This window comes from Penicillium cataractarum (assembly GCF_028827025.1).
Source record: "Penicillium cataractarum strain IBT 29864 chromosome Unknown utg000007l, whole genome shotgun sequence".
Classification (NCBI taxonomy): Eukaryota; Fungi; Ascomycota; class Eurotiomycetes; order Eurotiales; family Aspergillaceae; genus Penicillium; species Penicillium cataractarum.
Genome location: NW_026622743.1, coordinates 1,231,927 through 1,244,251, shown reverse-complemented (window position 1 = coordinate 1,244,251; position 12,325 = coordinate 1,231,927). Strand labels below are relative to the sequence as shown.

At 48.7% G+C, this 12,325-nt stretch overlaps 4 protein-coding genes across 4 annotated transcripts; 2 read left to right on the top strand and 2 right to left on the bottom strand.

Moving 5' to 3' along the window:
• Window positions 1-623: 623 nt before the first annotated feature.
• N7496_008093 (uncharacterized protein) lies at window positions 624-1,397 on the bottom strand (the record flags this gene model as incomplete). Its single annotated transcript, XM_056701012.1, has 1 exon — window positions 624-1,397. The coding sequence occupies one exon, from the start codon at window positions 1,395-1,397 to the stop codon at window positions 624-626; it is 774 nt and encodes a 257-aa protein (XP_056553075.1).
• A 2,398-nt stretch (window positions 1,398-3,795) lies between these two features.
• On the top strand, window positions 3,796-4,072 carry N7496_008092 (uncharacterized protein; the record flags this gene model as incomplete). The annotated part of the gene is made up of 2 exons (XM_056701011.1): window positions 3,796-3,871; window positions 3,924-4,072. The coding sequence occupies 2 exons, from the start codon at window positions 3,796-3,798 to the stop codon at window positions 4,070-4,072; spliced, it is 225 nt and encodes a 74-aa protein (XP_056553074.1).
• A 14-nt stretch (window positions 4,073-4,086) lies between these two features.
• Window positions 4,087-5,585, top strand: N7496_008091 (uncharacterized protein; the record flags this gene model as incomplete). The annotated part of the gene is made up of 4 exons (XM_056701010.1): window positions 4,087-4,219; window positions 4,272-4,482; window positions 4,784-5,208; window positions 5,287-5,585. The coding sequence occupies 4 exons, from the start codon at window positions 4,087-4,089 to the stop codon at window positions 5,583-5,585; spliced, it is 1,068 nt and encodes a 355-aa protein (XP_056553073.1).
• Window positions 5,586-6,783: 1,198 nt separating this feature from the next.
• N7496_008090 (uncharacterized protein) lies at window positions 6,784-7,963 on the bottom strand (the record flags this gene model as incomplete). Its single annotated transcript, XM_056701009.1, has 3 exons — window positions 6,784-7,173; window positions 7,235-7,420; window positions 7,484-7,963. 3 exons carry the CDS (start codon window positions 7,961-7,963, stop codon window positions 6,784-6,786), a joined length of 1,056 nt encoding a protein of 351 aa, XP_056553072.1.
• Window positions 7,964-12,325: the final 4,362 nt, after the last annotated feature.

Below are 12,325 nucleotides of genomic sequence, written 5' to 3'. Positions count from 1 at the left end.
CTCATCTTCGTCGATGCCAAGCATTGTCGATGGGCTAACGGGTTGCAAGGCTTAATCAAGCCCCATCCGAGTAAGCTTAGTGCTCCCTTGTTGTATTTTTGTGTATTTTTGGCGCGACACGTCGACGAAGATTAATGTCCTCGTCTCTTTTGATTCCATGCAATCTGGTCCGCTCGTCTTGTCCACTTCAAAGGAAAGACAAACTGAATAACTATAAATTATGACTGCAACAGTGGTGAATAAAGTACTTTCGTAGTGAGAACATATGTTGATGATCTCCCTTCCTCTTCTTTGGCATGAAGCATCCCGAAGTCCCTCTATAGGTAGTAAACATAACAAACGATCAGCCGTATCAAACAGAACACGCAAAACAAGCATTACATGGCCGGAAATCAGACATTAAAGCATACAGAACACTTGCTAGAGACCTTCGAATCAACATACTACCACAAATCCGTCAGCGGTCCTCCAGGGCTGCTTTATGTACGAAAAAAGTAGGTAATTCAAACATGGAAAATCTTGGACATACAGACTCCATCGCTCTGCTCAGAAATTTCTCGGAATTCACCATTATCTTCTCTTGAAAGAAGAGATTTTCCAGCGTAGGGCTCGTACCCGGCTTTTCAGCCGCTGGAATATCCGTTGGAAGCAGGATGCTGCGATTCGGAGATCCGTTCGTCTCTCGGAAGCTTGTCATAGCCATTCTTACTGGCTCCCTCAGTATCCCCAACTGATGGCTCATTTTCACCTTGGGAGATACCAAACTTAGCAACATGACGCTCAAAGTTATAGTACTCTCTCCCCTTGGTGATTAACTCCGAGACCGCGATTCCCAGCAGAATTACTGCCGTGGTCTGGCCGAAATCCCATTCGTGCTCGTGCTTTGTCTCGCCCTCAAACTTGCCCTGGTTTGCCTGCCGAAGCGCAATCGTCATATAGAGGTGCAGGGGAAAGTGGAGCATGGAGAAGATCAGAATCCATCGTCGCCTTGCGACACCAGCGAACATGCCAGCAAGAACGATAATGATCAACCAGGAGCCAGTAATGGCCACATAAACCATATCAGCTCCAGGATGTGAGGCCGATGCACTCGTTACTAGGTACGAATAGTAGCAGCGACCGGGTTCTGCGTCAGGCGCCCATTGGTGGAGGCGGACTTCAAGGAGAATTAAAAGGGCAAGATATAGGATGATGAAAATAAAGGTGGCACGGTAGCGATCCTCCGTCCAATATGTGCGTAGAGAAATGCGCCTGGTGGGACCGCTGGAGCGATTCTTTGTACCGGGGAATTCGCCCATCTTAGCAAGGCAGAACCTCCAACAGACAAGGGCGGCAGTGTTTGAGACTCCGACGAAGCTGGCAATGTCGAAGACTAGGTGGAGGTGGTATGTATCCATCTCTGTACTCTGTAACAGGGATGAGCAACTTTGTCCAATAATAATACCAAGGGTGAGGCAGATAGGTAGGTATAGATTCGTACCATCGAGAAAGCGGTGACCAAATATGCTATTCCAAGCGTCGTTTGGAAATCACACCCGATCATTAAAATCTTAGAAACAAAGTCCAGGCGCTTGCGCTCGATCTCACGCTCTTTAGAGTCTTCCTGGTGCATGATATCCAGGTTGCCGTGGGTCGTTAGGAAAAATACCCATAAAGATAGGGCTAATGATAAGAGCGCTTGGCCGCCGAAGCCGATAATAATCTACTAAAAATTAGCAGCATGAACAATGCATCTGAGGTCATAGCGTGTACAAACCCCATCGCCCACCATGGGGCCCATCGCCTTTCCCACAAGCTCACATTCAAAGCCTCCCTCCGTAGAGGCTTCTGCTGCTTCCCTTCTCCAAAAGTCCATCATATCTGCTGTGACACGAAGTGTCGGTAGCAACTGCGAGGAAGTCGCAGCAGACTTTAGGGGTTCCGGGTAATCTCTGTATCGTCTCCTGCACGAGACCAGTTCAGAGCCAAAATCTCTCTGATGTCAAGCGATTCAGAGACTCTTTTCTCCTTCAGTATCACTTTCGAAAACAAAACAAAAAAAGAATCACTGGCAGCAGACGGCATATTTTAAGTCTGGAGGGTAAATAAGGCTGATTTTCAGCTTCCTTCGCCCCCACGCCGATCGCATACGTGTTAGAGCTTCGATCTCTTGGCAATGCAAAGGGGTTATTACTGTTTATTTCCTATTTGGTCTCTGAACTGGTTACTTGTTAAGGTTTAGTGGCCGCCTGGGCCAAGAGCGCCAAGAAAGCTCGGGTCTTCACTTCAGAACCACCTTGGGCTTTAGTATTCCGCCATGCTATGCAATTTAGCCTACAACCCCTGCTGCTCTTGTTATTTTAGAAACCAGGGCCTGGCTGTCATTGGCTGTACAACTAAGTTACCCCAAATGGACTAGCCTCAAAACTGACAGCCATACATGATACGTCATTTACAGCTGGCCTTCACCGACTCCTTGGCCTCCTAGAAATGGCCCCCAATCTAAAGAAATTGAGCATAGATCGACATATTTGAGTCGTATACCTCAACCCCACTTGCCAGTTGTTCTTGTGTTGTTGAGAACAAGACTCTCCTGTCATTGGCTACACATCTCAGCCACCTAAGAAAGATAAGCCTCAATACCGAAGGCCGTGCGTCATTTGCAACTGGCCTTCACAGCCTTGTCAGCCCCCCTGGAAATAATAGCCCCCAATTCTAAGGAAATTTGGTAAGAGATCGACATATTAAGATACATGTCTCAACCCAGACCACCTAGGCAGGTCACTGAAGAAAGCCTGTTCACGACAAACCCAATGATAATCCCCGTAAACACATACTGTATAGGATAGAGTTGGCAGCAGTAGATCCCGTGCGGATCGCCAATGGGTCCCCTAACGGATTAGCGTTGGGCCCAGACCCACGGGCCCCCCAGTTTGCACGTTGATATACGAGCTATCCCAAGCGAGCTCCGGAGAAACCCCAACCATCCACATCTCCCCTCCAGGTTTGATCTTCGAGGGGAGCATGTGTAAAATCGTTGGGTGGGTGAAAATGGCAATGACTCGTGTATATAAGTCCCTAACGTCGTGTCATTCAAGATCATCTTGAAATAAGAAAACTTCTCTCATCCCGGACTTACTGAATTCCCGCATAAAAACAATACTGCTATTCCGCCTAAACCCCTATATCACCCGTGCGCGACTATTGCAGCCCTGCGACACATTGTTCATCTATGAGCCCGAGTTTATTTGATTGGATATAAGCGACGTAGAGATATAGCTTCAGCTTAAATAAGGGTCGGCGTCTATAAACGGATCAAACCAAATAAAACAGGAACATTTAAACATTAATCAACGATTTATCCATCCTACGCAGAATAAGCAACAAATAGGCGGCCTACACAGCCCATCAGCCGGGCGGGTTCTAGGAGCGGGCTGTGTCGAGGTCTATCCTTGGCTTTAACGGTTGTAGTGACACTGTGTATCTTAGCCTTATGTTAGCCTGCTCTATGATATTTGTCTTTTCTTCAATCAATCAAAATCTTCTCCAAGATCGGTTCAGCTCGACCTTGCCTTGTTACCTACTTACAAATAACTGTGTTGTGGTGAGTGCTGTTTGGTCAAGTGAACTATTTATACGCTGTTTTTTCTGGCCGTTATGGGTTAACGTTTCTCGGAGTAGTATCGGTCCGAAGATGGACGCTCAAAGTAGACTTGGCAATATCGCTTGATCTGATTAAGAGGAGTTTCGTATGAGACACCACATGTCTTTGCTTCCTGCAAGCTGGCAGTGGACAACGTTCTAAACTTGTGCAAAATGCTTTCTCTCACCCGAAAATTCTCAAAATCGTGTTATGGCCAGCCCGGAGTACCTCTATCGATAACTTGTCAAGGTAAGATAGGAGCATTGTTTTGGAGATAGTCACTGAATATTCAAGCAGGCAGGCCGGTCGCGCGTGAGGATCTTTTCGCTTACACCAATGGCCATTTCCTTGTCGATGAAGAACATCAGTTTAGCCGACGATAGGTCCGGTTCGACTTGGACGCGCTCTGCAGTACGGCGGCCTTGGTTGGAGGAGATTCTAGCCTCGTGACTGCTATTGATAAAATGGAAGGGGGGTTCAGCAAGGCTTTCCTGATGAAAAGGGCAAATGGAACGGATGTGATAGCCAAAATACCGTGCCGCATTGCTGGCCCGCCGTCATTAACAACGGCTGGTGAAGTGGCAGTTTTAGAATATGGTATGTGATGTCCAGTCACGTCGACTCGGTTCACTAAGATTTTACAACCCAGTCAAGAGACACACTTCCATTCCTGTGCCTCGCGTCCTTTCTTGGTCATCCGATGGTTCAAACAACGTGGGTGCCGAATATATCATCATGGACAAAGCTCCTGGGGTTCCTTTGTTTCAAGTTTGGGGCACCATGACGGAATTTGAAAGATTGCAGCTAATCAAGAATCTGACCAAGCTTGAGGCTCAGTTGGCAACCATTAAATTCCCCGTGTACGCCCGTGTACGGAGGACTGTACCTTCGGTCAGATATGAGCAGGTCAAAAAGGCCCCTTGATGGCGATATTGATCCATCCCAGTCTTTTTGTATTGAGCCTTCTTGCGACCGGGCTTTCAATCCCAATATGACGCCGGGACTTAACCAAGGGCCTTGTACGTTACCAGCACCACTTGGTACTTCGCATGCTGAAATTTATATAGGGAATTCGGTTTCAGGCTTGGGAATATCAATTGCAGAACGAGAATTGTCTCTAGTATCAAAAGACGGCCAACGAAGCCAATCTAACTATTACAGTGGAACTTCTGAGCAACAAAGGCAGCCCCTGGAAGTCACCACGGCCGCCATGAAGCTCTTAGACTCAAACGAATTATTGAAGAAAGCTTGCCAGCCTACTTTGTGGCACACCGATCTTCATATGGAAAATATTTTCGTCAACCCAGACGAGTGTTCAACAATAGTTTCGCTCATTGATTTCCAGTCAACGTCTGTGCTTCCCGCATTTCTCCAGGCCCAATGGCCGATATTTCTACGGCCTCCGCAGAATTACGATTACGAGAGGGGAATATTTCAACCGCAGCTGCCGGAAGATTTTGACAGGCTTGACGAAGAGAATGGAACTATTGCTCTGCGTGAATGGTCCCAGGTGAAATTGGCCAAGGCTTATGAGGTGTCAACATACCTTGAAGACAGGGCAGCACATGATGCCATGAGCGTACCTCGTGTGTTCTGAGAACTGTGTATCCGATGCGGGGAAGTTTCTGAAGTTGGAATCGTTCCGCTTCATGCATGCTTGATAGAGATATGTCAAAATTGGGCAAGTCTTGGTTTCTCTGGGGAGTGCTCTTATTCGTTCAGCCAAGCAGAACTTGACGAGCATGAACGACAGTTCGCTGAATACCAGGCTTGGGATGAGGTTCGAATGCTTGCTGAAGAGTGCTTTGATACTGATTCAGAAGGGTGGATTGCGCCACAATTGGATATTAACGAGAAGAGAAGGCAGAACAAGGAGCTTATGGCCCTGTATATTGAAAAGGTGGCCGGAGAGAGATCTGAGAAGGAGGCAAAGGGAATGTGGCCTTTCTCTACTGAGACTTGAATTGATGTTACACTCCGCCTTGTGCCCCCCGAAAGCATGGTTTCCACAAGAAAATAGATTCACGTATTTGATTGCGACAATGAAAAAGGAGGCAGCCAAAGGTGCTGTATTGGATCTGTGCGCTACGAAGACAGAAGCTGGACGTAGAAACGACGATTATGTCGCGGCCTATTTTCAGACACGGTTCGCTTATGACATCCCTTGCATGCTACCAGTCGCGATGATGGACTCTCAGAGGAATCGTTAACGCGTGAAGACTGGTCAGGAGGCATCTTGGACGATGAGATAATGGACGGGCGGCGAGAAATCTCTGGAAAGAACGTCGTAAAATACATTCTAACATAACCTAGCAATAGAGGTGTAACGCGAATCAGCTGATATTTTGCACTAGATATACGACGCCTAAATACTGACTGCGCGTGGGGGCATCTTTAAGTATAGGCAATATGGGCCGGTCCTTGCAACAGTAAATAGGTACTCCAATCTACAGTTGAGTAAGCCGTCCACTTGCACCCGTGGACGACTTCACATCTATACGACTTACATCATGTGCCTCGAATCTTACATGCTACCTAATCAAATGGTGTATAGACCTATTATAATGAAATGCACTTGACTTGCATTCGAGTGACCGATAGATCTCTAAGCGGCCCATAGACTAAATATTTTGTACAAGAAAGGAAAAAGCGTGTAGACAAAGTGCACTGCACAAACCGCAGAACGAAGTAAAAGCACAAAGACCCATCTCCAAAGAGTGGGCGCTTTGCAAGCTGGCGATAAATACGAGACTGTGTTCTGGTGACGAATGAGAAAGATAGTAAGAGATCGATCCCATTGAAAAAGAATAAGAGAAGAGGATGCAAAGAGTGTTTTCGACAGAAAACCTGGGTCCCATCCAAGTATGCGGATGATACGGTCCAGATAGGTCTCTTGAAGAGCCACAATGCAGAAGAAAGGTAAAACATGCGTAGACATAGATGGCAGCATAGATCGACGAGATTGGAATCGAAAAACCGCCATCCCATCCACCCATATGAGAATAGGTACAGCACCAGCGTGCGACGCACGAAAGACAAAAATTCTAAGCAGGAAGAATAGAATTCAAACAACCAGAACGCTCTCAAATTATCGCCAGGGTCGCGTCACAGCCCATACCTTCAGAACGAGTCATCTCTATCAAATCTCACAAGCTCGTCGCTTAGATGTAGCGGCGGCGGAAGTTGTGAGGGAAGGGCTTGCCGCTGGGAGCACCCGAGGGAGCACCAGGGTGGCCGCTGTGGCTGGGGAAGGGCACAGCGCTAGCGGAGCCCGAGGGGATGGGCTGGGAGCTAGTAGCGAAGCCGGAGGGAGCCCGGGAAGAGGAAGGGATCGGGTGGCTGCCGTTGCCGTAAGGAGGGCGGCCGGGGATCAGAGTGGCGCTGGGGGTGGGGACAACGGTCTCGGTGGAAGTGGTCTCGGAGTCATCACCCTCAGTGGAGGTGGTGTGATGGTGGTGGTGGTGTCCGTTGTTCTCACCGTTGCCATTGCCGTTGCCGTTGCCCTCCTGCTGGTGGTTGTTGCTGGGGGCAGAGGTGACAGTGGTGCCGCTCTATCAAGCTAATTAGCATTCCGCAGCGTTTTAAGACATATCAGGTTGGACAAGTACGTACGGCAGTCACAGTCTCAGTAACGGTCACGGTAACGGGGCTGCAGTTGCCCTCGCCACCGCTGCCAGCAGTAACGGAGGTGGTGGGGACCTCGACAAGAGTGACAGTCTCGGTGGCAGTAGAGTGCAGGGTGGTGGTCTGCTCACCGTTGCCACCCTGGTTGTGGCCATTGGCATCGGGGCTTTCAGTCTGCGTCCCACAAGTTAGTTTGATATTGGCTATACTGGGGGCATCACTCGAGAGAATACTTACGGCAGTCACGGTGTGCACGTCGGTAGTAGTGCGGTGAATAGTGGTAGTGACAACGCTGGTGGAGGTGCCAGTTCCCACGGTGTAAGTCAGGGTCAGATCACCAGTGGCGCTGGAGGCAGCGCCAGAGCCAGCACCGTGGCTGGGGACACCAGTGCCGAGAGGAGGAGGGCGAGAGAAGGGGATGCTGGAGGGAGTGTGCGAGGGAGCGGCACTGGAGGAAGCAGGGCCCGAGGAGGCAGGGCCTGAAGCAGCGGGACCAGAAGGAGCCACGACCGCGGAAGAGGAAGAGGAAGAGGAGGTAGCATCAGATCCGGACTCGATGGGAGTGGGGACGACGGTGCGAGTGATAGTGGGCAGAGGAGCAGGAGAGCCGCTGGGGATGATGCTGCGGACTCGGTGGACACGACGAGCGTGGTGCTCGGCCTCACCGACGGCGGCGAGACCGGCGACCAGAGCAAAGGTCAACTTGTTGAACAGCATGGTGTGTTGGAGTGAGTGTGGATGTCTGGAAGTTTTTCTCTTTGGAATCTTAAGACAGTCAATGTCTTTTTCTGTCGATGGACGATAAGCGAATGTGGGATATTGGCAAGAACGAAAGAGCGTGGGTTGCTACGAAGTCGATTCGTAGGAGAAAAGAAAGTCAACGTTAAGCCAACGTGAAGGAATGAAGATTCTCGCAGAGAACCGGAAGAGAAGAAAAAAGAGGGAGATGGAGCTTGAAGAAGAGAAAAGAAGGAGCCAAGAGGGAAGTAGGCAGCGGGTTAATTAAAAGGCGGGTCACTATCAGAGAGAGGGGAGACTAGTCCTCCGTAGATTACTTTGGAGATTACACTAATCTACCGACATTAAGGTATATTATTATTATTAAATGCTCGAATAATCTTGTGTACCTTGAATAGAGTCTTCCAAAGTAGCACGTTTCGGTAATACCGGGAGAGGCCGAGTGGAGTCAGAAGTGTATCCGTGCATGTACATAGTATACTCCGTAGAAAGTAATTAAATATCGAATACTCATATGTCATAATAGCGGAGACATAGGCCAGGTATCGAGTACATGGTCTAGGTACATCGGAGTATACTTCCCATAAGTTATACAACACAATTGCATAGTCAAAACTCCCAAAGATATCGACTCCACAAGTATTCGGTACACGCCATCCTTTTCCTTCTCGACTCCACCGTCTCAGGCACCGCCCGCTGACTGGCTGCTTTCTTTTTCTCTCTCCGCCCACTTTCTCCTATACCAATCATCCATTCCACTTGACTCCAGAAGGCGCTGGCCTTTAATCTCATCGCTTACCGAAAGATCCTGAACGAATTGATGCCATATCAATTTCCATCAGCCACCGCTGGTGGCGCCAGTCGCTTTGCCCCCTATTGTGGTGAACAGCTCCCCCCCCCCTTGGCTCCATCGAAAGAGTTTTCCGTCAACTTGGCAACGAGACACGGTGATGTAACACTGCAGGATCAAACAGAAACGGGACCGGGCCTTCAAAATGAGAGAGGGCTGTGGCAGATTGTCTGACTATCCGACCTGGCCACGAACCAACTGACCAGGCTGTCGATGACTACCAAATACACAACGGAGTCCCTCCAAGAGGTACAAGGGACATACTTTCGGCCAGTGTCTCCGAGTGGAGCAGACTAAAACAGCCTGAACCGTCCATTCAACGGGCACTTCAGGCACAACCCGGGCCCGCCATCGATCCCGACCGTCTAGAATCAAGCCCTCCGACGATCCTGACTCGTCCAGCCCGCAAGCGCACCTTGCCCGATCGTCCAAGCGGGCGTCGCAGCCAACGTTTCAGTGTTTCAGACCTGACTTGCTTCCTCTGATGCTGACTCCCTACTGAACCACCCCTCTCAATGACCCCCGTGTGCGATCTTGATCCCCGTATGGAAACGAGTTTCCAATCCGCTATTCCGCTGTAATGCTCGTACACCAGCCAAGCTACAGTTTCACATAAACCACCCCGCGCCACTGATTGGGAAGTCCCGCCTTTTTGCATTGCCCCCCTTGGAGTCCCAGGGTCCGCATCGCACGGGCGATATATTGCCTCTGCCGCTGGTTTATATGATGATGTGCATCGCAATACGCCTCGATAGGAAGTCGAGGATGCTCCCCTCGTGGTTCGTTGTGGTTCTGGACTCTGCGCGCCGGGGTTAGATGAGCGTTGCAAAGGATCTAAAGAGTCGATCACAAATGCCGCCCGTCGTCTCGCCAGCGCTCGGCCCGGTGGGGGTGACGGCACGTTTGCGCCGCATCACATCACCCCCGTCCCTAACTAACTTTCGCCGCTCGCGTATGCACGGAGTACACTTCTACGAGTCTACATTTTCCAGAATGTATGTATACTTGCTCTGTTTGAATTCTCTGGAATACCACACTGGACCTGGAATGAGTGACACTTCAACAAGCGAGGCCGAGTCTAAGCCCTTGACAGCCTCGTTGAAGCGGGATTAATATCGCCTTACTGGACTATGTGTGCTGTTGTTGTCCAGCCCGGTCCAACTCATTTAACTTGGTACTTTCGCCTGCGCCAGGAGATATTGTCTCATCGGATCTATCATTTACAACACTGATCACGACAGGCATCCAGAGAGAATTGATGATTCGAGTCCCGAAGCGATTCCGTCATAACAGGGTCCGATATTGATTTCCTAGTTTCCATTGACCTATTTTCCAGCTCGTTCTGTTTTCTTTACAGGGTCTGACCGAACCCACGGAGAACCTTTTAGCTTGAAACACCAAAAACCTCACCATCACCCCCTGATCCCGTCCTTGGCTACTCAACACCCGCCCACTGGATTGGAAAAATCTCTTCACTCCTCCAAACTTTTGGCATTTTGAACACCACGTTGCCATTTTTGGGCTGTTCGACCGAATTCGGGGGGCTTGCACAATGACATGCACGAACTAGGCTGTCATAGTTCGCCAGATGATGCGTTCACTGGAGTTTTCCTGAGACGAGCGATCACAGTCGCTGGAATCTTAGCGCAACACGCCCCTCTATTTGAATTACTTATTGGGGAGTTTTCTATTTTCCGATTACTAAGTACGACGGTCGCTTGATCGAAATTCGTGCTAGCGCTTCTATCAACTGAAGGACGCAATCGCGTAGATCTGACCGTCCTAGACTGGCACTTCTTTGGCGCCGTCCTTTGGGACTCGGCACGCCAAGTAGAAGCGGATGTTAAACTAACCATTGGGGGAATTGGAGAGAGAAGATTTGACTGAACTTCATGTCCAGTCATGCCTAGGATCAGTATGGGTAGTCATGAAGCAATTCAAGTCTTAGCCTTACTGCATCGATGGTGTTCGATATGGTTAAGAGGCTTCCTGGTCGATGAACTAGTTATACCAGGAAGCCTCTTACTTATATCATTAGGACTGGCAAGTGAGTGGGCCTTCCACCACCAAACTATATAGACCAACAACCCCCTAGTCTCTAAATCTATCACCCTGTGCGAAAAAGGGCACCTATATTTATGCCAAAAACGCCGAAAAACGCTGAAATTGTCGAGGGCACTGAACAGCCCCAGTTCCCAAACCAGGTAATTGGCAAATTCCCAGGAGTTTCACGAAACGTAGGCCAGCGACTGCCTGTTCAGTTGTAAGGATCTTGACAGATCTATATAATCCTCTTGCCACCTAATTGCGAATGTGGTGGTATTTCACATCAACTCTGGGCTTCGTAGATTTCTTGACTTTCTGTCAGGCTGCTCCGATATTGTTTTCCAAAATTGCAGTGGTTGATGTAAAAGGCTGTCGGCAAGCCTTGTTTCGCGCAGACGTAGCTGTAGCTAGACGACTGCGATTTGGCCTAGAACTGTGTAAGTAATAGAAATAGACTTGATAATATTTATTCAAGGGAATTACCTAGCAGATTGTCGTGCTCTGGGTAAATACCTCGACTTGTGACTTGATAGTGTAAATCCACGGTGAAAATGTGGCATGCTCTGCTACCAAAAAGGGTCTTGATTTGGCTCCAACCCAGTTGATAACCGAGTTGATAACGGATAATAAGATCCTGGGGTAATGTAATCTCTCCATGTCGGCAATTTCCACGAGTCAAGGAGACTTTCCTCCCTTCTCACAAGAGAAAATATGTTCTGTCATGTGTAAAAGATGAAGCAAGAGAAGACCTAAATAGGGAAGGGGTATCTGGTAGAACTCAAAGCCCATCATGACCCCACTCCTCCATTCATTTCATGGAATTTATAGAAGTTCCCATTGGTTCAACGGCTATTGTTCAACGCAGTGCCGGGCTCGTTGGTAATGCTTCCAGTGATAATAAACCTAGAGCAATCGCGGAATGGTTTTGCTGGCGCCGCCTTGTTATGCCAAACCGGTATTAGTCGATCTTCTGAAGGTAAATTCCATCTGGGCTTGGACTTACGCTATCAGGGTGTGAGAATTCATACGGAGGAGTAAAGTTTTCAGCATCAAGTTTTGACCTTTCTTTAGCGGCTTTTGCAGCATTTCTCACATTCTGCGAGGATACATATATTGGAAGGCAGTCACGACCTGGTGTTATTCTTATCCACCATGGAGGATCATTAAGTCCAGTATCATATAGTCCAGGGTAACAGAATTCTTTGGTGTTCCGCATTCTTAGTGGTTAAGTTAAATACTGAGAAGCATGTCGACGGAGAATCATGGCCGACACGCGACTTGTTGTTGGGTCCATATATTCTTCAAGGAGGTCCTGAGCAGCATGTTCACCAAGGACGGAAGAAAATTTTGTATAAGAGAGGATGTATGTTTGCGAAAGTGGTATATATATGAGAGCTGTGTAGAAAGAGAAAGCAAAAGAATGGCCTAAATAGACAGGGACATTT